This window comes from Rhinopithecus bieti, unplaced genomic scaffold (assembly GCF_001698545.2).
Source record: "Rhinopithecus bieti isolate Rb0 unplaced genomic scaffold, ASM169854v2 scaffold_50877, whole genome shotgun sequence".
Classification (NCBI taxonomy): Eukaryota; Metazoa; Chordata; class Mammalia; order Primates; family Cercopithecidae; genus Rhinopithecus; species Rhinopithecus bieti.
In genome coordinates this window covers 790651-817186 of record NW_016821745.1, presented here as the reverse complement: position 1 = coordinate 817186, position 26536 = coordinate 790651, and the positions used below count along the sequence as shown (strand labels likewise).

Genomic DNA, 26536 nt, shown 5'->3' with positions numbered 1-26536 from the left:
TCAAATCATGCAATCCCTGTCAGATGTCAAATTTATACAGCTGGTGTGAAATGTATTTGAAGCAATCCAATAATTCTCAGCCTTTCAACAAATCTTTACGGTCCCCTATGACTTAGCACTGAACTCATCACTGGCACACATACCAACTTGATCCTTGAGAAGCCTGACTTGGAAGGTGAGAAAAAATAAATACTAAAATAATAATCAACAGTAGTCAACAAATAAATATACAAACAAATAATGACAAAGAATGACTATCCTATGAGGAAGAACGCAATAGGAAGAAAAGGGGAAGGGATACCTAAGCGGCCAGCCAGCAAGCCCTCTCCAAGGAGGGAACATATAGGCTGAAAATGCTACTCCCGAGGAGAAAGAGTGGTACACAGAGAGGATCTACTGGATGCAATGGGTCAGGGGAGAGGAATCCCAGAGAAAACCCACATGTCTGGGACCAGGTCCTTGGGGGCCATCATCCGAAGCTCCTTTCCCATCAACACTTCTCTTCACTTTCTACTATCTGGATCAGAATTGACATTTTTTACTTAAGGTCTAATGCATACAAAATGATTTTTATCTTTCTTACGCAAATCATCCAAGAATTACTTATCACCACTGGTATGTCTTAGGTGAATGCGTGACTGATGTAGTTTGGCTATTTGTCCCTTCCAAACCTCACGTTGAAATCTAATCCCCTGTATTGGAGGTGGGACCAGGGGGGTATTTGGGTCATGGAGGTGGATCGCTCATGAATAACCGATTTGGTGCTGACCATACAGTAATAACTGAGTTCTTGCTCTATTTGTTCACACGACAGCAGGTTGTTTAAAGGAGTGTGGACCTCTCTCTCGCCTGTTCCCTCTCTTGCCCTGTGACACAAATGCTCCTCGTTCAACTCTCGCCATGATCGGAAGCTTCCTGAAGCACTAGCCAGAGGCAGGTCCCAGTGCCATGCTTCTTGTACAGCGTGCGGAACCATAAGCCAAATAAACCTCTTTTCCTTGTAAACTACTCAGTCTCAGGTTTATACCAATGCATAATAGACTGATGCAGTGGCAATGTGAACAACACACATATATTTCTGTTAAGTGCTTATGAGCACCATCCTCCTTGATTTCTACAACACTCTTATGAAAAACAGATTGTTCTCACCTCCATTTTATATTCCGAGAAACAGGGTTACCAAAGAAATGTTACGTGCCTTCAAAGCCTATACTCAACTACTATGGGCTAATGGGGGCTTAAATATGGGTAAGACATAGTCCTTGACCTCAAACAGCTTATATTCTAGTGTAGCAGAAGAGATCAGATGAATTAAAAAAAATAATTAGAAGATTTGTGAAAGTCATAATGATGGCTTAAATAAAACATTACAAAAGTTCAAAGGAAGAAAAATTACTCCCAGATGGAGAGAAAAAAGTTTTGGCCAGTGTTTTTGATGGTGGTAGCATAGTAGAATCTTATCTGACAGCTTAAATTACCAAAAGAAAGGCATTTCAATCAGAGGAAACTGTAAGCAAAACACAGAAGTGGAGGGGTACAAAGTCCACTCACCAAGAAAGCGGTTTTACAGTGCTGGAGCTTACAGCCAAATAGAATGGCAGAGCAGCCTCTGGTCTGAAACCAGCCTCTTGGGTTCACATTCTGCCCCGTCATAGATCTCTGATCTTGTACAAGCTACTTAATCTTCCCAAAATGGCACTAGTTTAGCCATAAAATAAGAATACCACTATCTAACTTACAGGTTTGTCATCAGGATAAAATGAAATTATGTGTGTAAAATACAGTGTTTATTGCTAGCATATACAAGACACTCAATTACTCAATAAATAATCTTTATTATTGAATGTTATCAACAAGAAAAGAAACAAAGATAAGACTCTGAGGACACTGTTAATGTTAGAAATGCAAAACGCTTGTTCCCCGGTGCCACAAAGAAATAGCACCCAAACATTAATTTTGTCAGCAAGGCAATTTTTATTTCTACAGAAGGGTGAGACTCACAAATGGAGTAATGGCGAGAGCACACCTGGACAGGGGAGAGGAAGGAGTTCTTATTCCTGATACGGGGCCCTACTGCTGTGTCGTTCCCCTATTGGCTAGGGTTGGAACACACAGTCTAAGCTAATTCCGACTGGCTATCTTAAAGAGAGCAGGGGTATGAGCCAGAGTGGTGGGGTGACTAGTCTGGTGGGAAGGACGGTTAGGAACAGGTAATTAAAGGTGACTTAGGTCAGAGGAGGTGACCAGGAGTGACTCAGGTCAAAGAAGGTGACCGGGGTGAGTCAGGACGGAGCAGGTGACCAGGGAACAGATGTGAACTACTGATAAGGACTGGTGGGAAAGTTGTTTACTGAAACTAGAGGCAAGGGGGAAAACAGACCCAGGAATTTAAACTTTAAAACGGAGAATCAAAGAAGAGGGGAGCTGAACATACTGACATACTGATTCTTTGAAGAGAAACTTGGGGTTCACTATATTTAACATTAATAAGAGACAAGGAGAAAAATTAGCTTGGGGAAGGGAGCTAAGTAAGTAGTTTCATTTTATATACGTTGAGTTTTCAGCTGCATGGTTTATTCAATTATAGCACTTAAAATGTACTATAATTTGTTTCCATTGTCTTTTCCTCATTAGAATTAGGCATTTAAAAGTGATGTGGAAATGGCAAGATGGTTTAGGAGCAGAGCATTAATAGAACTTTTGACCAATGATAGAACTTTAAACATTTGCCTATAGTTAGGGGTCAGGAAGCAGAAAAGGAGAAAGAAGACCAAACAAACAAACACACAACAACAACAAATGTAGGAAGGAAAAAAAAAAAAAACAAACGTAGGAAAGAACTAAATGAATGCAGGAATGCAGTGTCACAGAACCTCCTTACAAGGGAAAGGAATTCCATGACTTGACAGCACGTGTGTGGCACACAAGTATGTATACAACATTTATATACTTTTTGTAAAATGTATTTATGCATTTTTTATAAATAAAACTTAAACTTTATCTTTAAAATATAAAAATATTATGATTTTTTAAATTAAGCAAGTATTTATTAGAAGTATAGCCCCTATAACACTTCCTCAGTATTTTCCCTAAATGCATCATGACAAGGAATACAAACACATAACTATAACGATATAGTAAGTATTACTAGTGAGACAGAAACAAAAGGGAACATGAGAAAGGCAAAGAAAGGAGTTTAATTATTTGTCCTTGAAGAAGCAAGGCAAGGTTCAAAGCTACGCAGACAGCGGAGGTGATATTTGAGCGAGGCCGTAGGAGGCTGCTAGGTGGCTGGAGCAGGTAAGAGGCTTTGGCGGGAAAGAGACAGTCCTGGAGACAGAATGCACAGAGCCTATTCAGAGCACAGCAAGTTCGCTCATGAGCTAGAGTGACAGTAAACAGAGGGACAGCTAGAGGAAAACTTAGCGTGGACCAGGCTGTGAAAGGCTTTGTAACACGTAAGTAGTTTACACCTGAGTTCACAGGCAATGAGGATCCATGAAAATAAGTGACAAATTTCCTAGGTGCAGCTAAGAAATCATTTTTATGTAATTAAATATCTGACAAAATAGAGACCAAATAAAGCGACAAATCATTAGAATTACTACCAACTGAAAATCATTTAAAAACTAATATATAGTGTTTCTAAGATTAAAGGCAAAGTGTGGTTCAATTAATTGAGACATAATATGCGGGCAAATTTTCAGAAATATAACCGTTTTGTAAATTAAAGTATACATGTAAATTTTGAAACATAATCAAAGTACTTTTGATGTTAGGCAATGGACACCTAAAATACCTGTAAATATTTGTAAATTTTGTCCTAAAATTTGCTAGAGGAATTTTTACCTGTGCGCCTATAGGTAGTACTTTAAAAGCAAAACCAAATTTGGTTTCCAAAGATTGGAAATTTAACCAAAGTTCTATTAAAAAAAAAAACTTAATAAAACAACAATTTGAGTGATAAATGTACAAAAAATATTCTTCTTCTATTTCTAAGTGCTAGCTCACAATCTAAAAGGTGCTCAAATGTAACATATTTATTTAATAAACAAAATGATTTATAATTAAATACTTACTGTTGGCTTCACTAGCAACTGACCCATCACTGTGAACATACGAGAAAGGCCAACTGGTGTACACACTGCAGAAATAAGATCACCAAAAGACAGAAAGCGACATTAGAGAGCTTGGAGAGATAAACAACTAGAACGTAAAAATAAGGGAAATTCAAAGATTATCGTTTTAAGAACATTCTTCTCTCCAACTGAGATTCTAGTGTTTTGTCAGAGGACTCTTCACCATCATCGATAAAGAAGCTAGAGGGGGCATGTGAGAAGGATAGGTATAATTAGCTCTGAAAGATATGTGACAACAAAAAAAAGGCTTAGAATAATATTCAAGATTCTAGCAGTTGAATAATTAAAAATACTTTTGGTTAAATTAAGAAAAATGAGCAAAGAACAGGTTAAATTTCAAGTATTAATAGGACTGAGAAACAAACCAGAATATCTAAAGGTGACAACCATAGTCTTAAGTCCTTTCAACTACATTTATCTACTTATAATATCCCTGATATAGTCTGTGATGCTTCAAGTAAAACAAAACAAACTTTTAAAAAACCATGAACTTATCATAATAATTCTACCATTTCCATTTAAAAGTAGAATCTAGCATTATGACAGGTACGGGGATGAGGGTATGGCATGTGTGTATGAGTGTGCATATGGTTTGTGTGTCAGTGTATGTAAGTATGACTGTGTATGAGTGTGTGAGTGAAAGTGCGTGACTGTGTGTGTGTGTGTGTCCATCTGTCTCACTCTACAACCCGGTAGAAGAGGCTTTCCTTAGAGAACAATACAAGCATCTTATTATTTCAAAGTTTCCATTTATCAAAATTTATTTGAATAAAAATAGTTAAGGCGAACTCAAAAAAATCTCCAAATAGTTAAGAAATCTCATCAGAAAACTTCCCTGAATTTTCCAGAATAAGGACAACTCTACTTTTCTATTAAGTCTGAAAAATACTTACAGAGAAGTAACAAACATCCCATCAATGATATACAGGAATATAAATAGGGTAGATAGAACTCCCAGAGATCTATTAAAAAAAGTAAATATATTTTAACAAATCCAAAATATTGCACATTAAGATACAATCAATCTATCTTACGATAAGATAGAGGCTGACTACACCTCACATAAACATTTTAACTGCCTGTTTGAGTTTAAGCCATATAATTTCTAAACTGTACAATAAAAAGATCTAAAATAGAAAACCAAGAAGTAACCCTTTAGCAAAACCTGTTTGGAGGGAGAAAAAAGTCTCCACGGAATTTGAAGAACAGAAACCAATTAACAACAACAACAAAAAATCTGAAAAGCTGCTTACTTATTCTTCACATATAAAAGAAATAAAACTTCATTTTAGATAAAGATACCTAAAGATTTCTTAATTCTGTAAATTAACATCAAACATCTTTGTTAACTATACAAAGAATTATTTAAATGTTTTTAAAATTGACTGTGTAATTATAACCCAAACTCTAGTTTCCAGTAAAGAAACTGGCTAAAACAAGGAAATCCATACCATATAAAGATTCCATGCTTGCAGCATCATTGTCAATGAGTGCTGAAGCTACCCACACTATCCCAAGAATGAGTAATGCAAGAAGAAGAAGCATGACCAGAGTCTCTAAAATGCGGGCCCGGATTCCCTGAAAAATATAGTAGAAATATAATTTTAGTATTTTACTTCACTTCATGAATAATAAGGTTTCTGCCTATATGAAAGCATAAAATAATCCCTTGGAAGGAGAAGAAATTTATATTTATGAACAGGAAAAATACACTAAGTACCTATAGTTTACAATGTTTAGACTGACTTTTCAAAATTATGGAAAATATTATCAAGCTTGGATAAAACAAAAGAAAACTTCATAAAAAACATCTGCAGAGCCATTTTTAACGATTAATTACTTTCCTAACACTTTCCACTAACAAAGCAGATTAATGAATTTCTATCTGTGACTCTAATCAAGGGAAGAGAAGGCTAATTATGGCATAGAGCCAGACAGTTGAGTGAGCACTGAACTTGGGGTGCCACAATGCTCCGAGCTGCTGGAGAGTGCGGGCTCTGTCTAGCATGGACTCTGGCGCTCCTCACAGCCTCCAGAGCCCTCTACTGTGCCGCTGAAGAACTGTCATTGTAACCCAGCATTATAAACTCTAGAGATACTGCTTTTACCAATTCTATATGATGCTTTTCTTCACATTCTATAGAACTCTCATTAATCCATGAGACAAGAATACAATAATATAATCATTATGCACAATTTTGTTTTAAATGTAAAACAAATTCTGACCTCAGGACCAAACTAAAGGCCAGACTTTTAAAACTTAAAACTGCAAGGTAAGACAAAAAAATAAACTTCTTTTACTCCCCAAAAAGTCACCAAATGATTGAATCTGCAGCTATAAGTTAAAGGTTCATGTTGATATTTTGCACTGCAATGCACTAACCTACAATTATCTAACACAACCAACAAAATTATAAATACATCCATATTTCTCAATAAATCATGTCATCTCATTCCACATTTAACATAAAAATGAGTTATAAAATTCCAAAACATACACTTATTTCAATTTTGTCCTAAGTATTACTTTCTAATTTCTGAATTGCAGGAATAGGCACCCCAGTTCTTCAAATTCAACAGAAAGGAAAGAAAACGTCCTAACGGCATGGAGAAGTATACCTAGCCCTAAATGATGACCTCTGAGGTGAAGTGGCTTTTTCTTGCTAGTCCTTCAACAACATCGCAGACTTGCCACAGGGCTGCACTTGGCAAGTTTAAAACACTTCCTCAAATCTGAGAGTCGGCTCACCTTAAGTGTTCATAGCACGGGAGGCCAGTGAACCAGAATGAATTGGGCTGGTATTTAACACATGAGATCTCATAGTAAGTAGCTATTAATCACAGGAGATGAAATGGGAATAGTCACAAAACACACTACAACAAAACACACTACAACAAAACACACTACAACAAAACACACTACTACTTTGCTGAAGAGTCCTTTGAACTTCCACTTCACAACTTTCAAACTATTCAAGATGCTGATACGGTTTGGCTGTGTCCCCACCCAAATCTCATCTTGAATTGTAATCCCCATAATCCCCATGTGTCGTGGGAAGGACGCAACGGGAGGTAACTGAATCATGGGGGCAGTTTCCCCCACGCTGTTCTCATGATAGTGAGTGAGTTCTCACGAGATCTGATGGTTTTATAAGCGTCTGGCATGTCCCCTGCTGGCACTCATTCTCTCTCCGGCCACCCTGTGAAGAGGTGCCTTCTGCCGTGATCGCAAGTTTCCTGAGGCCTCCCCAGCCATGTGGAACTGAGAGTGAATTAAATCTCTTTTCTTTATAAATTACCCAGTCTCAGGTATTTTTCATAGCAGTGTGAGACAGATAACAGACTAATACAGATGCCAAAACATAATCTACCACCTTTAACAGTGACTTCTCGCTTCCTTTCTTTCCCCTCCCCTCCTTTTCTCTCTAAAATCCTTTTTATTACACATTAAATATTTTGTGGAAAGCCTATCAATAAACAGACAAAAGGAGATAAAATTATATCTTGCACATTTATGCAGAGTTGTTCTAGTGTTTGTGTTACACTCTCTCAATTCTGTCTTTCCCTGCCTCCAACCAGCCCCTAAGAAATACATGAACTAAAGAGTGGGGCTCCCAAAACAAGTCACGTATGCATTANCAGGTATTTTCATAGCAGTGTGAGACAGATAACAGACTAATACAGATGCCAAAACATAATCTACCACCTTTAACAGTGACTTCTCGCTTCCTTTCTTTCCCCTCCCCTCCTTTTCTCTCTAAAATCCTTTTATTACACATTAAATATTTTGTGGAAAGCCTATCAATAAACAGACAAAAGGAGATAAAATTATATCTTGCACATTTATGCAGAGTTGTTCTAGTGTTTGTGTTACACTCTCTCAATTCTGTCTTTCCCTGCCTCCAACCAGCCCCTAAGAAATACATGAACTAAAGAGTGGGGCTCCCAAAACAAGTCACGTATGCATTATACCTGTAATATATATGAATTAAACAGTGCAACAGCATCAGAAGTGTTACAATATAGGAACTACACAGTGGTAGCTCCTTGGAACCGTTTAAAACCCACTGTCCAAAAGAAGTTATAATTGTCATGTTAAATAATTATAACACTATAAGTATAATTTTTAGGATGATAACCAATGTTGGGAAATCAATCACCTTAAAATTTATAGACTTCCTCTGATATTTTGGTAAGAACTATTTCTTAGCAATTAAACTTGTTTTCTTCAAATATGTGCCTATGTGCTGGGAGACAATGTTCCATGGGTCTCTCACATTTCTGTGCATCCCAAAAGCAGAGGCAGGGACAGACCTTATTTGGAACTGCCTTCTTAAGGTTTGTACAGCAGATGGCCTTGGGATTTAGAGATAGTGTATCTCTGAAGCAAAGGACAGGTTTGTTTACTGTCTGGTAGCACAATGTTCACCTCCAAGCAAAGGTTAGACAGAGTTGCTTGCAGCCCGATATAAATATGGTGAGTTCCCTAAGTGTGATACAGGTCCACTGTGGGGCTTGGGGTCAAGGGGAACTGGCACCAAAAGGAAGCTTGTGTACTTGGTTATGTGCTGCGCATAACCAAGTCCTTTGCCTCCGACCCAGACATCTCACGTTTACAACCACCATCCATGAAACTGGGAGACTAACTTGTTACTTTGCAAGCAGAATAAAATCTCAGACCCTTCACAGTTCTTGATGGTTTTTGGTGACAAGGATAGAAGACTAACAGACGGCTTTCTGGAAAAGAGAGGGGCCCATGCAGATTGGCTTAAGGGATATGAGAAGACTCCTGGGATCTATTAACAGTAGTGAGTGCGCGCACCCAAGTGGTGGGCAAGCAGGAGGAGCAGGGACCCCGAGCAGTGCTAGCTGCTGGCGATAGTCTGCAGGCTGAGGTAGGTAGTGAGGCTGAGTCCACTGCTGGCTAGGTTGTTACTCCCTCTCCTCTGAGCGGAAGCAGGAAGGAATGTCATCCTGATGGTGTTGAAAGCGAGCCCGGCAACACCAGCTAAAAGACACTGTGGGTACAGCTGCTCAATCAAGGAGTCCTAGAGCTGAATAAACAGTGTCAGGAATGAGGCTATAGACCTATGCCTAAACTGATGTCATTACAAATATGGTTGAGCCATGAGTAGCCACTTGCCGCTCAAAAAGAAAGGCGCCTTGCGATGTAGGCCAGTCACTTTTGCCATGTTCCTTCATCTGTCCTCCCCCAACTCGGACCTCAGATGCTTAGGAAAAAAGATGACGGGGTAAAGCGGGGGTCTCCCTGTCCTTCAGGGGAGTAAAAGCCGTACAGAGACCCCTGAGCGTGCAGGGGAACTTCAGGAAGGAGAGGGACCCAAACTCAGGGCTCTGCTGAGTACAGCAGCCCACGTCACCATCCTACCTGGTCCTTCACAAAGGACTGTGAGGTGACTGCACGGAAATGTTGGTGAACAATGACAATTTTTTTCTAAATAAAGAGAAATATAAATAATGATATATACAGTTATAAACTAAAATGCAATGCCAAAAGATATTTTTGAAAGAGAAGTCATTTAATAATAATTTCTGATTATCTTATACATAAAGAAGTAGACATTTAGATGAGAAAAAAAGAGTTAAAGAAAAAATTTCCTTTTAAATAGGGGTCATTTAAAATGATAGTATTTCACTTTTTATTGACAGTAGAGATTAAAGTTAAATAATGCTATTAAAACTTGTTACCACTAATCTCACTAGTATCAAAATAACAAAACTAGTAACAGTAATAGTAACTAGTATCAAAAGTAGTATTACTAAGATATTAGAAAATAGAACAAAAAAGTAATAGTTAATATAGTAAAAAACAGAAAACAAGTTTAGCAAAATATTAACAACCATAACAAATTATATAAAATACAAAACAGGAAACGATAAAACCAAATATATCTACTATAACTACATATGCAAATTAGATCAAAAGCCAAAATTAACTGTCTAAGACCTACCAAAACTAAAGTGATACTAAAAGTGAAAATGATTTAAAATTATTGTTTAATTTTAAAAAACGTAACAGGAATCTGGTTTAAATATAGAAGAATGCAAAACAAAAAACATTAAATGGGATAAAGTAGGACATTTTATACTGATGAAATTTACTATCCACTATATTATTATGTTCTTAGATTAACTGATGAGTACACAGGGCTTCACTGTCATTATTCTTCATACAATATTTAAATAAATAGAAAACCGGACTGGGTGCAGTGGCTCACACCTGTAATCCCAGCACTTTGGGAGGCCGAGGCGGGTGGATCACTTGAGGTCAGGAGTTCAAGACCAGCATGGTGAAAGCCCATCTCTACTAAAAACACAAAAATTAGCTGGGCCCAGTGGTGGGCACCTGCAATCCCAGCTACTTGGGAGGCTGAAACAGGAGAATTGCTTGAACCTGGGAGGCAGAAGCTGCAGTGAGCCAAGACTGTGCCACTAAGCTCCAGCCTGGGTGACAGAGCAAGACTCGGTCTCAAAAAAACAAAAAACTAAATAAATAAATAAATAAAATAGAAAACCTTTATTCATTACATCTACATGTTTATGCAAATTTGATACTAATAAGAAATTCATGTAAAATTTTAAAAATAAAAAATTCCTAAGTATGCATCCTTTTTGATGGGCTGCTGCTCCTCAGTAATACCATCAGCTTCGGATGCAGCCGAAGGTCAGAGAGCCCAGCCTCGACATTAGAGGGCCTCAGGGGACTGAGGGCCTAACTGGGTGGTTTGGCTTCAGCAGTGGATGAGGAAATAGGGTTTCCCCCAGGAGATATCTGCCACTTATTCACACAGAACCCTGATGCCAGGTAGGACCAGGCAGGTTGAGCTCTAGGACAGACCATTGTTATTTGGCCAGGCGGCCTGTTAAGCCTCTCCATTTTACTGGGCATGGAATCTAAGCTGCTCCACCCCAGAAGAGGGATGCCAGGCTAGAGAGTCACAAAGCCCCACAGGTTGGGCAATCCATTTCAACAAGAGCCGAGCAGCAGATTCACAGCCGTCCTCTCACTGTCCGCTCGCAGGCAGTGGCAGGCAGGAGAGGCACTGCTATTTCAGGAATTGGTCTCGTTAAGTACTTGGGAGCTACTAAGTCTCTCACAAAAGCTGTGATATTAGCTTCTCCTCCTGGGGGCCCTATACTGTTTATATTGGGCCAAAGGGAGGGCACAGTCCCTGAGGCCAAGCACGCATAGTATGATCATGTAAAACATGAATACCAATTTAATACAGTCAGCAGTGCAAGCTACACCACAAACGGAAGAAGCCCAAAGACCCTACTCAAAAAGTCACCTGACGCCAGGCTCAGTAGCTCACACCTGTAATCCCAGTGCGTTAGGAAGCTGAGGTAGGAAGATCACTTAAGGCCAGGTGTTCAAGACCAACCTAGCCAACACAGTGAGACTCAGCCTTTACGGGGAAAAAAAAAAAAAAAAAAACTGTTTAACAATTAGCTGGGCACAGTGGTTCATACCTGTAATCCTAGCACTTTAGGAGGCCAAGGTAGAAGGATTGCTTGAGCCCAGGAGTCCAAGGCTGCAGTAAGCTATGATGATACCACTGCACTCCAGCCTGAGCAACACGGCAAGACCCATTTGTGTTTTTTTTTAAAAAGGTTTGAGTCTTGCCCAAATCTCATCGGTTGAATTCAGTGTTTTTCCTACTCTGGGAATGCTGACCAAGGAGTGCCATATGTGCCTGACTCAGGGTCTACAGCAACAGCTGCCAGGAGATGATCTCCTGTAGGGAGTGTGAGGAGTGCAGGTAGGAAGGGGGCAACTGGTAGGCACTTATCCTCCTTGGTCCCTTACTCCAAGGTCAGTAGATGGGTACCCATGTTATGTCCTTTGCCAAGTACCTACTAGTATCCAGCTAGCACTGTGACCTGTAGATCTGTTCTTTCTGCCTTGTGCAGACAGCCATGCTCCGCCCTGAAATTCTGCTATGTTCAGCCACTCCTCCACCCACAGCCTCAGCCCTATCACCACGCTATGTGTGCACAATGCTATTAGGCAAGGTTTTGCATCACTTTTGCTTTGAGGGCCACCCACGAATACTCATCAAATGAATTTCTGATGTTTGCGTCCACTCCAAGCTCTACATTGGATAGCAAGGCCCTCGCTGCAGACACCGTTCATTTCAGGACTGAGACTCCGTGACTCAGCAGCCACACCAATAATGCCTTCTGACTGGAGCTGGGGGCTTACTGCCCTGCTGTCATACCAACATTCCTTCCTCTTACAACAGGAGAGGAGTGAGAGACAGGCAAAGCACCATTCAGACTCATTACAGGTAGGAGCAATGTAATCACCAGGGGCCTTTCCTCCTCCACCTCCCTCTCACCACTGAGTTGAGTATATACACCACCAGATCTGAAGAGTCTTTTCTTATCACTAAACCTGGAATGCAAGGTCCTTGTTCCTCCTCTTCACCATCCAATCTCATTGCCAAAACTGTCAGGTCTGGGGTCCGGTTCTATCCTTACAAATCAATAAGTTAGCCTGTCGCTGTTACATGGATGCTAGCAGGAGACACAAGACTCCTGGATCGGAAGCAAAGGATTTTATTACTCTGGGTATAGCAAGCAGCATGAGTGTCAGCATGTCACTTCCCCTGCTCCCAAGTCTTATGGATGGAAGTTGCACATGTGCCGGATCTGTGCAGCAGTGAAAGAACAGTGAGCATGGGGAATCCACTGTTTCCATAGCACGTGGTAATAAGCCCGGCTGCTCTATGGCCCCGAGGGAGCCATCACTTCATCCCTCAAGTTTGCTCAGAAGATACACAACCCTAACAAATGGCCCAGGGAAAGAGCAGTCAGGACCTCACAGTCTTGGCACACCCAGAAAGAAAACGCAAGAATGCTTAGGGCCCACGCAGACCGCCTCTCCTAACACACCTCTCTATCAGTCTGTGACTGCCCAAGAATGAAAAAATATTAACAATGATACATAGCATTTGAAAATAATTAACAAGGTTGATTTAATAAACCTAAAGTAATCCCTTATTGGGAATATACCTAAATAATCACTAAAGAAAATTTGCAAAAATGAATTTGAGGCCGGGCGCAGTGGCTCACGCCTGTAATCCCAGCACTTTGGGAGGCTGAGGTGGGCGGATCACGAGGTCAGGAGATCAAGACCATCCTGGCGAACACTGTGAAACCCTGTCTCTACTAAAAATACAAAAAAATCAGCTGGGCGTGGTGGCGGGCGCCTGTAGTCCAAGCTTCTAGGGAGGATGAGGCAGGAGAATGGCGTGAACCCGGGAGGCGGCGGAGCTTGCAGTGAGTGGTGATCGCGTCGTTGCACTCCAGCCTGGGCGACAGAGCGAGACTCCGTCTCAAAAAAAGTAAATAAATAAAATAAAATAAATAAATGAATGAATTTGAAATTAAACTACAAAAAGTATGTCTTTTTTTTTAAGATGAGATCTCACTATGTTTCTCAGGCTGGTCTCTAACTCCTAGGCTCAAGTGATCCTCCCATCTCAGCCCCCTGAGAAGCTGGGATTACAAGTGTACACCACCCTGCCCAAGAAAATACATCAAATTATAAACCTCATCAGACCTACTGCATTAACAACAGAGAATAAGTCAAAATATCTGAATGCAAAAAATTAACAACAAGGCTTCAATTAAAATACACTAATGAAATCACAGGCCATCTAAAAAGTAACAAAACAAGAACACTTTATAAAACATAAAGTGCAGAAAATCTGTATTCAGATGCTCAAATAAATGAGTTTTATTACGAAAGAAAAAACACAAAGTACTCAACTCAAGAATTTGTAAAAGAAGCAACAAAATAAATCCTAGCAAATCACAATATAGGAAGAAATAGGCCAGGCACGATGGCTCATGCTTCCAATCCTAGTACCTTTAGAGGCCGAGGCAGGAGGATCATTTGAGCCCAGAAGTTCAAGACCAGCCTGGGCAACATAGCAAGACCTTATCTCTAATAAAAATTTTAAAACGAGATGGGCATGGCAGCACGCACCTGTAGTCCCAGCTACACGGGAGGCTGAGGTGGGAAGATCACTTCAGCTCAGGAGTTTGAGGTTACAGTGAGCTATGATCGCACTGGTGCACTCTAACCTGGGCAACAGAGTGAAATCCTGTCTCAGAAACAAATAAATAAAACAAAATAAAACAGGAAATTAAAGTAAGTATAATAAAAAAGAGCTAAAAAGTAGGAAAAATAAATCAAAGAATTCAGAATTCAAAAGAATTCTGATAAATGTCTGGCTAGAAAATCAAGAAAATAAAGTAGCAAAACACATTAGAAATAAGAAAAAATATAATCAAGACATAAAATTTTAAAAGAATACCAAGTATAACTGTCAATAAATGGAAAAACAAATGACCTGAAGAACCAGAAAACCAACAGCAAACCAAGCCCAAAGCTAGCAGAAGACAAGAAACAAAATCAGAGCTGATCTGAACGAAATACAGACACAAAAACCATACGAAAGATCAATGAAACCAGGAGTTGACTCTTTGAAAGAACAAATAAGGTAAACAGACTGCTAGCTAGACTAATAAAGACAAAAAGAAGATCCAAATAATCACTATCAGAAATGACAAAGAGGGCATTACCACTGACCCCACAGAAATACAAAAAACCATCGGGGACTATTACGAACACTTCTATGCACACAAACTAGAAAACTTACAAGAAATGGATAAACATACAAACATTCCGGGAAACATACAACCTCCCAAGACTGAAACAGGAAGAAATTCAAACACTGAATAGAAGAACAATGAGTTCTGAAACTGAATCTGTAATAAAAAGTCAACTGACTAGAAAACGCTCAGGATCAGACAAATTCATGACCGAATCCTATCAAATATTTAAAGAACAGCTGGTACCATTCCTGCTGAAACTATTCCAAAACTTTAAAAATGAAGGATGCCTCCCTAACTCATTCTATGAGGCCAGCATCATTCTGATACCAAAACCTGGCTAAGACACAAAAAGAAAAAGAAAACTTTACACCAGTATTCTTGATAAACTTAGAAGCAAAATCCTCAACAAAATACTAGCAAACCAAACCCACCAGCACATCAAAAAGCTAATCCACCATGATCAAGAGAGCTTTATCCCTGGGATGCAAGGTTGGTTCAACACACTCAAATCAATAAATGTGATTCATCACATAAACAAAACTAAAAACAAAAACCACATGATTGGCCAGGCATGGTGGCTCACACCTGTAATCCCAGCACTTTGGGAGGCTAAGGCAGGTGGATCACGAGGTCAGGAGTTCAAGACCAGCCTGACCAAGGTGAAACCCCATCTCTACTAAAAATACAAAAATTAGCCAGGCATGGTAGCACACGCCTGTAATCCCAGCTACTCAGGAGGCAGAGGCAGGAGAACCCCTTGAACCTGGGAGGCAAAGGTTGCAGTGAGCCAAGATCACGCCACTGCACTCCAGCCTGGGTGACAGAGTGTGAAAAAAAAGAACCACATGATCATCTCAACAAATGCAGAAAAAGCCTTCTATAAAATTCAACATCCCTTCATGTTAAAAACTCTCAACAAACTAGGCTTTAAAGGAACACACCTCAAAATAATAAGAGCCATCTTTGACAAACCCACAGCCAGTATCATACGGAACAGGCAAAAGCTGGAAGCATAGCCCCTTGAGAACACCGTAACAAGACAAGGATGCCCATTCTCACCACTCCTATTCAGCATATTAGTGGGAAGTCCTGGCCAGAGCAATCTGGCAAGAGAAAGAAATAAAAGGCTGGGTGTGGTGGCTCACATCTGTAATCCCAACACTTTGGGAGGCCGAGCTGGGTGCATCACCTGAGGTCAGGCGTTTGAGACTAGCCTGGCCAAGATGGTGAAGTCCCACATCTACTAAAAATAAAAAAGTTAGCTGGGCGTGGTGGCGGGCACCTGTAGTACCAACTACTAGGGAGACTGAGGCAGGAGAATAGTTTGAACCCAGGAGGCAGAGGTTGCAGCAAGCCGAGATTAGGCCACTGCACTCCAGCCTGGGCAACAAAAAAAGAAAAGAAGAGAAGAGAGGAGAGGAGGCGAGAGGAGGGCAGGAACATTCAAATAGGAAGAGAGGAAGTCAAATTATCTGTTTGTAAACGATATAATTTTATACCTAGAAAATCCCATAGTCTCTGCCTGAAAGCTGCTGGATCTGTCAAACAATGCCAGCAAAGTTTCAGGATATAATATCAATGTACAAAAATCAGTAGCACTTCTATACACCAATAACATCCAAGAATGGCCACAAAAAATAAAATAAAATAAACCTAGAAATACAGCTAGTCAGGGAGGTGAAAGGCCTCTACAACAAAAATTACAAAACATTGCTCAAGGAAATCAGAGATAACACAAACACATGCAAAAACATTCCATGTTCATGGATAGGAAGAATCACTCCTAAAATGGCCATACTGCCCAGAACAATTTAGAGATTCAATGCCATTCCTACCAAACTACCAATGACGTTCTTCACAGAATTTTAAAAAACTATTCTAAAATTCATATGGAACCAAAAGAGCCCATATAGTCAAAGCAATCCTAAGCAAGAAGAACAAAACTGGAGGCATCACACTACCCAACTTCAAACTATACTACAAGGCTACAGTAAACCAAAAGAGCATGGTACCGGTATAAAAATAGACACATTGATCAATTGGACACACAGATCAATAGAGAGCCCAGAAATAAAGCCACACACCTACAACCATCTGATCGTCAACAAAGTCGACAAAAACAAGCAAGCAAGAAAGGACTCCCTCTTCAATAAATGGTGCTGGGATAACTAGCTAGCCATAAGCAGAAGACTGAAACTGGATCCCTTCCTTACACCATATACAAAAATCGATTCAAGATGGATTAAAGACTTAAATGTAAAACCTAAAACTGTTAAAAATCCTGGGGAAAAAACCTAGGAAATACCATTCTAGACAGAGGCCCTGGCAAAGATTTCATGATGAAGACACCAAAAGTAACTAAAACAAAAACAAAAATTGACAAAAGGGACCAAATTAAACTAAACAGCTTCTGCACAGCAAGAAACAAGCAAACAAACAAACAAACCTACCAACAGAGTAAACAACAAGCTAAAGAAAAGGAGAAAATATTTGCAAACTATACATCTGACAAAGGTCTAATATCCAGAATCTATAAGGAACTTAAACACATTAATATGCAAAAACAACCACACTAAAAAGTGGACAAAAACAGGAAGAGACACTTTTCAAAAAAAGAAATACACGCAGTCAACAAGCACATGAAAAAAATGCAACAACACTAATCATTAGAGAAATGCAAATCAAAATCACAACGAGACACCACCTCAGCCGGGCACGGTGGCTCATGCCTGTACTTGGGAAGCAGAGGCAGGCGGGTCACGAGGTCAGGAGATAGAGACCATCCCGACTAACACAGTGAAACCCCATCTCTACTGAAAAAATACAAAAAAATTAGCTGGGCATGGTGGCAGGCGCCTGTCGTCCCAGCTACTAGGGAAGCTGAGGCAGGAGAATGGCATGAACCCAGGAGGCGGAGCTTGCAGTGGACCAAGATGGTGCCATTGCACTCCAGCCTGGGCAACAGAGTAAGACTCCGTCTCAAAAAAAAAAAAAAAGAGAGAGAGAGAGAAGAAAGAAAGAGACACCACCTCCTACCAGCCAGAATTGCTATTATCAAAAAGTCAAAAAAAAACAGATGCTGGTGAGGTTGCAGAGAAAAGGGAATCCTCATATAATGCTGGTGGGAATAAAAATTAGTTCAGCCACGTAGAAAGCAGTGTGGCGATTTCTTAAAGAACTTAAAACAGAACTACCATTTGATCCAGCAATCCCATTATTGGGTATATACTCAAAGGAATATAAATAATTCTAACATAAAGATATATGCACTCATATGTTTACTGCAGCACTATTCACAATAGCAAAGGCATGGAATAAACCTAAATGCTTAAGGGTAGACTGAATAAAGAAAATGTGGTACATATACACCATGGAATACTATGCAGCCATAAAAATAAATGAGATCGGCCAGGTGCGATGGCTCATGCCTGTAATCCCAGTGCTTTGGGAGGCTGAGGTGGGCGGATCATCTGAGGTCAGGACCAGTCTGGCCAACATGGTGAAACTTCATCTTTACTAAAAATACACAAATTAGCTGGGTGTGGTTGTGGGTGCCTGTAGTCCCAGCTACTCGGGAGGTTAAGGCAGGAGAATCACTTGAACCTGGGAGGCAGAGGTTGCAGTGAGCCACGACTGTGCCACTGCATTCCAGCCTGGGTGACAAGAGTAAGACTCCATCTCAGTAAAAAGGAATGAGATCGTGTCTTTTGCAGCAACATCTATGGAGCTGGAGGCCACTGTCCTAAGCTAACTAATGCAGGGACAGAAATCCAAACACTGCATGTTCTCCCCTATAAGTGGGAGCTAAACACTGAGCACACATGGACACAAAGAAGGGAACAACAGACACTGGGGCCTACTTGAAGGTGGAGGGTGGGACAAGGGGAAGGATCTATCTATCCATCAGGTACTATGCTTATAACCTGGGTGACGAAGACAAGCACGGTGGCTCACGCCTGTAATCCCAGCACTTTGGGAGGCCCAGGTGGGTGGATCACTTGAGGTCAGGAGTTCAAGATCAGCCTGGCCAACATGGTGTAACCCCATCTCTACTGAAAATACAAAAACTAGCTGGGTGTGGTGGCACGCACCTATAATCCCAGCTACTCAGGAGGCTGAGGCAGGAGAATCATTTGAACCTGGAAGGTGGAAGTTGCAGTGAGCCAAGATCAAGCCACTGCAATCCAGCTTGGGCAACAAAGCGAGACTATGCCTCAAAAAAAATTAAGAATGAAGATCTTCCTAAACAATTTTACCAAATATTTTAAAAGATCACACATGTACACATACACTTACAAACTAAACAACCTCCATCTCTAATTGTAAAAAACAGATGAATGAATTATTATACTTCCATAGCATAAGAGATTATATCTTAAATCATGGGGAATGTTCATAATATAATCTTACTGCATGCACAGAATGACCTATTTTTAAAAATACATTTAGAAAAAATATGTGAATATGTATAATTAAGTCTTATCTCTAGAATTACAATTATAGGGAATAATTCTTCCATTATACTTTACGCTTTTCTGGTTTTATCTGAATTTTTTAGAGTGGGTGTGTATGACTTATGTAATAAGAGTACCAACTAATGTTGTTTTTAATTTTTAATTTTTTCTTAAAAGAAGTAACTTCCAAGAGATTGGAACTCAAAAAAGCTTTTAAAAAATATGTCTGATTTCAGCATACTAAGCTGGTTAAGAGCCCCAACGCCAGCAGTAAATTGCTTGGGTCCAAATCCTGGTTCCACCACTGTATAACCTCGGGCAAACTACTAACCTTTGCTGTGCCTCAGTTTCCTCCCGTGTGAAATGAGGATATTAACAGCACCCCTACCTCATAGGGTTGTTATAAAGATCGAATGAGTATGTTATATATATGAGTTTTATATATATATATATATTTTATATATGTAAATTATATACATTATATATATGCTTAGGACACTATCTGGTGCTTAGTAAACACAAAGTAATGGTTCATTATAATGACTCAAATTATTATGTTTGTCTCTGAAATCTCCAAGGCTTGGGAGTTCACATATCATTTGTGTTTTTAAATTAAATTTATGCCACCTTCTAATCCCATCCTATCACCCTCTTCCCAACTTTGTTCCCTATCATCTACAAACCTATAAGCAGCAGTTCCATCTTTCTCAATGATATGAGCACCTGGTTCACAAGTACTTCTTATCACATCCCCTGTCCTCATAAGTAACATCCTGGCTCATCCCCTCAATTCCAATGAGCTTCATTCCCATTCTACTGTAGACACCCACACATGCATTAATCCTATTCCAAAATCTCTCAGGCTCACCTCTAAGAACTCCAACTTTCAAACTGCCCTCTTAGTCTACAACTTCCTATCTTTTCCTGTCCCCTCAGTGCCCTAGCCTAGCTCTGCCTCCACATCATCAGAACCTTCACCCCCTTGTTCCCTCCCAATCCTTCCGATCAGTCTTCCCTTTCCCTGGCCTCAACCCCATGGTTCACGAGTAAATTTTAATGATGAGCCAGCATCAACAATATTCTAGAGCTCCTTGAACCTTTCGCTTCCACCAGATCAGCTTCAACAATCCCCTGGCACCTACTCCTTGATTCCTAGCCCTGTCAAAAAGTTTGTATTATACAATCATGAGAAAGTTTTACTACGACATTCCAAAGTGGGCCTTCAATGCTACTTGGCAATCTTTATACTGATCTCTAGCTGACTTTAGCAATTTTCACAACTTTTTTGTTTGCTTGTTTTTTTGTTTGGAAATGGAGTCTTCCCTGTCGCCCAGGCTGGAGTGCAATGGCGCGATCTCGGCTCACTGCAAGCTCCACCTCCTGGGTTCATGCCATTCTCCCGCCTCAGCCTTCCAAGCAGCTGGGACTACAGGCGCCCGCCACCATGCCCGGCTAATTTTGTTTTTGTATTTTTAGTAGAGATGGGGTTTCAATCTCATCTCTTGGTCTCAATCTCCTGACCTCATGATCCGCCTGCCTCAGCCTCCCAAAGTGCTGGGATTACAGGCGTGAGAGTCACCATGCCCAGCCTTTCACAACATTTTTAAAAATGTTTTCCTTTCTTTTTGATCGAAAATCTCATCCTCTACTTTCTTCCAACTACAACTGACTTTACCTCTACCTCAGCAGGACACAGCTGAGTGGGGTCTGTGAGTCCCTCACCTTCCCTCCTCTATACCTTAGCTTCTTTTTCCATTTCTATTTCTTTCATTCTATAAAAAAATACCTTGAATCCCTTTTCTCCTATGGCCCAATCTCAGATGTTCATCTTCTCACATGTCATATCAGTGCTTCTCAAATGTCAACCTGCATCGTAATCACCAAGGGGCTTGCCAACTCGTGAGCATCAGCTCCAAAGTGATACCTCAGTTGATTCTGATGAAGATGGTTCACAGATATATTGCTCAGTTTTTACCTAAGTGATCTTGCCTCTTCTCTTCCAATAGCCAGCAACTCTGAAGTTTATATCTTTAGTCCAAATCTTACTGCTGTGGCCAAGAACCACATATACCAACTGTCATCTTTCATTAGACATCTCACCGGTACCTTAAACTTAATTCTAAGACCAAACTCACCGTTTTATTCTCTATCTCTGTTCCTCCTTCAGTATCACATACCTGAATACATGACATCATTATCTACTTTGCTGTTTATGCCCGATACTTTGGAAACACCCTTGTCACCTACCTTTCCTGCTGAACCCCATACCCGACCCCCACCATACACGCTGAGCCTCCGTCCAGTCAAACACCAAGTGCTTCTGATGCTACAGTGTAATTACAACTCAAATTCATCCCTTCTTTTCCTACTGCCACCATACCCATCCAAGATGATGATTTTATTATAGATACACAAATAATAACAAGAGATGTCTGAAACATATACTCACATGTTTAAGCAGTCAATTCAGAAACATTTAGCCAAAAGAATTCTCTGTAGTCAAATCATACAAATTGCTCAAAAAGTTATTTCAAATTAGTCAGTATTTCTTTTGAAAGCCAGTAAATAACTCACAAAAAGAAATCTGCTCCTTTTACAGTTAGCGATCTACATTAAAAGAGCGTATCAACAACACTAATAGAAAGGCTGCCACGGCACAGGCCATCGAAATTATTTAATATGATTATGCTTGTCCTATGAAATGCCGAAGGTAACTGATACAGTAAGAAAGAGCCGCTATTCTGACTTAATCCACTAGGAGGCTAGGATAGTTAAGATTTCCCTTGTGTTAATTTTATTTTCTTTCTGTGATTAAATGAGACAAAACCTGTCCAACTTAAAATCAATTACATACCACACGCGTGAGCTTTAGATAAACCTTAAAAAAAGGTAAATATGTTCGTTAAATGCAATGTGGCAAATTTTTTACCTTCAAAACTTTGAGCTACAGCGAAGAGAGATGATGGACTATAGTCAGAGATTTAATTTGCTAATTCAGCTTCCACTAGCAAATATACAAGTACGAAAATCTATAAGCTGTTATCACTATCTTTCTTGAGATCATAAAAATATTACCGAGCTTCAAGAACACAGCCTTTATGGCATGCCATGTGTGAGATTTTTAGACTTTCGGATGCCATTCTGACTGCAAAGTAATGAAAAGCATTGTGAGCACTTTTATCACCACCATTAATCACCAGCAGCACAGCATATAAACAAAAAATATGCCGACTGCTCATTTTTCCATTAAGGGTCAGAATCAGGAGCTAGAAAGCCCCAAGGGGAAGCTTCCTATCAACTCCATTCTTGCATATACTGAGCTAAAAGATGTACCAGATGTCAGAATAACTTATTAAAATGCCCTTCAAACAACAAAGTGGCAAAACACTGTAAACAAGGAAGAAGGTCTCCATTGTTCCTCTTAGTGAGAATACAAGATCACAGGACTATAAGAACTTCTATTTATTATCAATAACTGTACTTTCTTCACCTAGTTTTGAATGGTTAGATTATGTCACCAGGATTTCATGTACTTCATGATATTTTTATTTCCCAGTATGAACACTTAGCCTGCCATCCCCCACAAAAAAAACCATGTTTAAATTACTTTAGCGAAACTCCATCCTTCTTATTAAAATTGCAGTATAATAAGCACTCAGTGTATTAGAAACACCACTGAAATTAAGTACTTTTCTGCCAATGAAACACCAGTTGTTTTGAGTAGGCTATAGAATTAATCATGTTAATTTCACACCGGCATTTTTTGAAATCACAACAACCTCAATATTATAAAAGGTTAAATTAGATGAACTAGATTGGTAAAGACTAAATACTTGTAGACACATAGATTTCTTTTAGATTTAAATGGGAATTAAATGGATAGTCTACTACACTAAAATGGTTATGACATAATTGCTTCTTGGAATTTTTGTGCTGGTCAATTATACATTTAATTCACATCAATGAAGTGAAAATTACGATGTACTTACAAAAGCTCTCTGGAGAAGCTGTAATGTTTCTATGGTGATGGAACATTTAAACAAGGTTTTGCCTGGACATCTTGCCCTCCTGTAAGGGATGTAAAAACCACTTCATACACTATGTCTCTACCCTTTAGGAAGCCTGGGAAAACCTCTACATTCACAGAACATTTAAAATAGTATCAAGCTATTGTTTTCACTTAATAAAAAGGGTCTCTTAGTAACATTAAAATAAGGTTTGCTCAGCATGGCATCAAGATTGCACTGAACATAGACACAGTCATCGGGGAAAGATCGGTAGAAGCGCTAATAAATAACAGAAAATAAAAGCAGGTATTAATTATTTTATTTTAAGCCACGAAAAAACTACAAACAAGCATCTCTAGAGAGTGTCAAACATTTCTCCCTTTGCTCCCAAGTAATCATTAAGAGTATACACGAAAGAGCTTTGGTCTTCACATCAAAGAAAACGGCTTTGTGAAAAGCTTTGTTAAGCTCTATAGTAAAATAGTGAAATGTTTTTTAATACTAATATGCTATAAAGTCTATTTTATATACAAATATACTTAATGTGGTCTATACAAGATGAAAAATTAAAACTATAAGATGCTCACACTGCTAAAGCTGGACAAAAAGAAAGTGCTTGGGGTAAGTTAAAATAAAACACTAATATTGCTAGTTCATTGAATTAAGATGTCCATTGTATTAAAATTTGTGGGCAGAAATTTCCCATGATATTAGACAAATAAAAATCCTCCAGATGACAAATAAATTAATACAAGTTTTCAATATGTAAATGAAAGAACCGAATTATAAAAAGACTATAGTAACTAGATATCAACATTTTTAAACTTAATTCTAAATTTGGGAAAAAATATTTCTTAGTACACCACACCACATCAAATAATTCACTGGTTCGCTAGTAAGGCTCTTTTCTTCTATTTTTGTTCTACTAATTCTTCAGTTCAAAATTCATGGAAAAGAAGAAATGAGAACTAACACTTTCAGAGCTCCTACTAGTTGCTTTATACACGCTTACTGAATCTTTGCAATGTATTAAAAGGTAAATTTGATTACACATAACAAAGTTCACACTCCAAAGAGTGAAATAATTTGCCCGCATGCCAGAATTCACTTTCAATTCAGGTCTGTCAGCCCTCAGGGCCCTGTGCTTTCCACTCCTACCCTTCACCCCCACCTCCCCAGTGACAGAAATAAGTCACAAAAGACAACATCACATGGAAACGAGGAAGTGGAGGAGAATGCTTAAAACAAACAAGACAAACCTATGATTTTAGTAAAGGACCTAAAGCAAAGGACCTAAAAGCTTCTTTTACTGGATCATGAATTTTCAGTTCCATAAAAACAAGCTCATACTGAGGTCAAATGCCCAGTCCTGTAAGAAATCCGTGGCCGGGCGCGGTGGCTCAAGCCTGTAATCCCAGCACTTTGGGAGGCCGAGACGGGCGGATCACGAGGTCAGGAGATCGAGACCCTCCTGGCTAACACGGTGAAACCCCGTCTCTACTAAAAAATACAAAAAAACTAGCCGGGCGTGGTGGCGGCGCCTGTAGTCCCAGCTACTCGGGAGGCTGAGGCAGGAGAATGGCGGGAACCCGGGAGGCGGAGCTTGCAGTGAGCTGAGATCCGGCCACTGCACTCCAGCCCGGGCGACAGAGCCAGACTCCGTCTCAAAAAAAAAACAAAAATCTGTAATGCAGCAGAACGTCTTAGCCAATATTCACTTTCGTTTCATGAAACACTCAAGAACAAACTCCAACGAAGACACAAGAAGAGAAAGATCATTAGGGGTTATCACTTGTTATAGTGAAACATAAAAGACATTAAGGTTTAAAACATAATAAAAAGCAATGCCACATGATAGTTTAGGTAATAGCATCATACTGCTTATGTGGCGAATAATACTTTACACAAAAAGCACTGGAAATTCTAAAACACCACAGGAGATCCTTTATGACAGTGAACAAAATAGGAAAGACATACATGAAAGCTTCCAGCTGCCTGCTCTCACCCCAGACTAGTCCCCCGTTAGCTCCTTTGGGCCCTTCTCTCCCAGCTTTCCACATTTCCTGCAGCTCTCAATAAATAATAGCTACTTTGGGTGGGCAGGTATGAGTGCAGACGCATACATACATATTAGCATTTTACTAATATATTTATATATTTTTCCATTGAAAATCAGCAAGTTGGCATTTGGTTTTATGTATCAGCCTCTGTTTAGCTAATAATGTGAGCTGATCACCAAGGGATAAATCACCCTTTTCCCTTTCTATTTGACAATAAAAGTATACTATTCAGCTTTACATGTCTATTAAATACCCATGTATATACTACCCAACTAGAACAAACATTACAATGACCATCCTCCCAACCAAGTCAACCTTCTGCACCAACCTACCCACAGGTAACCACAAAACACTACCATGTTTATCATCTATTTGTGTTTTTTAAAATTGTGGTAAAATACATATAACATAAAATTCACCATCTCAACCATTTTTAAATGCACAGTTCAGTGGCATTACTACATTCACACTGTTACAGTACCATCACCACCATCCATCTCCAGAATTCTTTCCATATTCACCAACTGAAACTCTGTACCCATTAAACAATAACTTCCCCCGCAATACACAATCCCTGGCAACCACTATACTACTTTCTGTTTCTACAAATTTGACGATGCTAGGTATCTCATATAAGAAGAATCATACGGAATTTGTCCTTTTGTGACTGGACTATTTAACTTAGCAAGGTTCATCCACGTTTGTGGCATGTGACATAATTTCCTTCTTTAGAGCGGAATAATACTTCATTGTATGGATATACCACATGTGGTTTACCCATTATTCATCATACACAGTGGGACTGCTTCCACACGTTAGGTATTGTGAATAATGCTGCTATGAACATGGGTGTACATGTATGTGTTGGAGTTCCTGCCTTCAATTCCTTTGGATGCATACCCAGAAGTGGAACTGGTGGATCAGATGGTAATTCTATTTTTAATTTTTTGAGGAATTGCCGTATTGTTTTCTATACCAGCTCTTCCATTTTACACTCCCACCAACAATGCACAATATTTCCAATTCCTCCACATCCTTACCAATGCTTGCTGTTTTCTGGGTTTTGCTAGTAGTCATCTTACTAGCAGGTATGAAGTGGTATCCACTGCAGTTTTTTGTTTGTTTGTTTTTAAAACAGGGTCTCACTTTGTCACCCAGGTTGGAGTGTAGTGGTACAATCTTGGCTCCCTGCAACCTCTGCCTCCCCGCCTGAACCTCTGCCTCCCAGG

The 26536-nt window shown here is 39.6% G+C and overlaps 1 protein-coding gene across 6 annotated transcripts in view; it reads right to left on the bottom strand.

Moving 5' to 3' along the window:
• LMBR1 (limb development membrane protein 1) overlaps positions 1-26536 on the bottom strand; it is a 168019-nt gene that overhangs the window by 86397 nt on the left and 55086 nt on the right. For 5 of the 6 annotated variants that reach the window (XM_017860568.1, XM_017860571.1, XM_017860567.1 and 2 more), the window contains 3 exons: positions 5591-5717; positions 5033-5101; positions 4080-4144 (listed from right to left, as the gene is read on the bottom strand). The exons of the other annotated variant lie outside the window; for it this stretch is intronic. In XM_017860568.1, coding sequence (XP_017716057.1) covers positions 4080-4144; positions 5033-5101; positions 5591-5717 — 261 coding nt within the window. The remainder of the gene's footprint in view (positions 1-4079; positions 4145-5032; positions 5102-5590; positions 5718-26536) is intronic. 6 annotated transcript variants of the gene reach the window in all.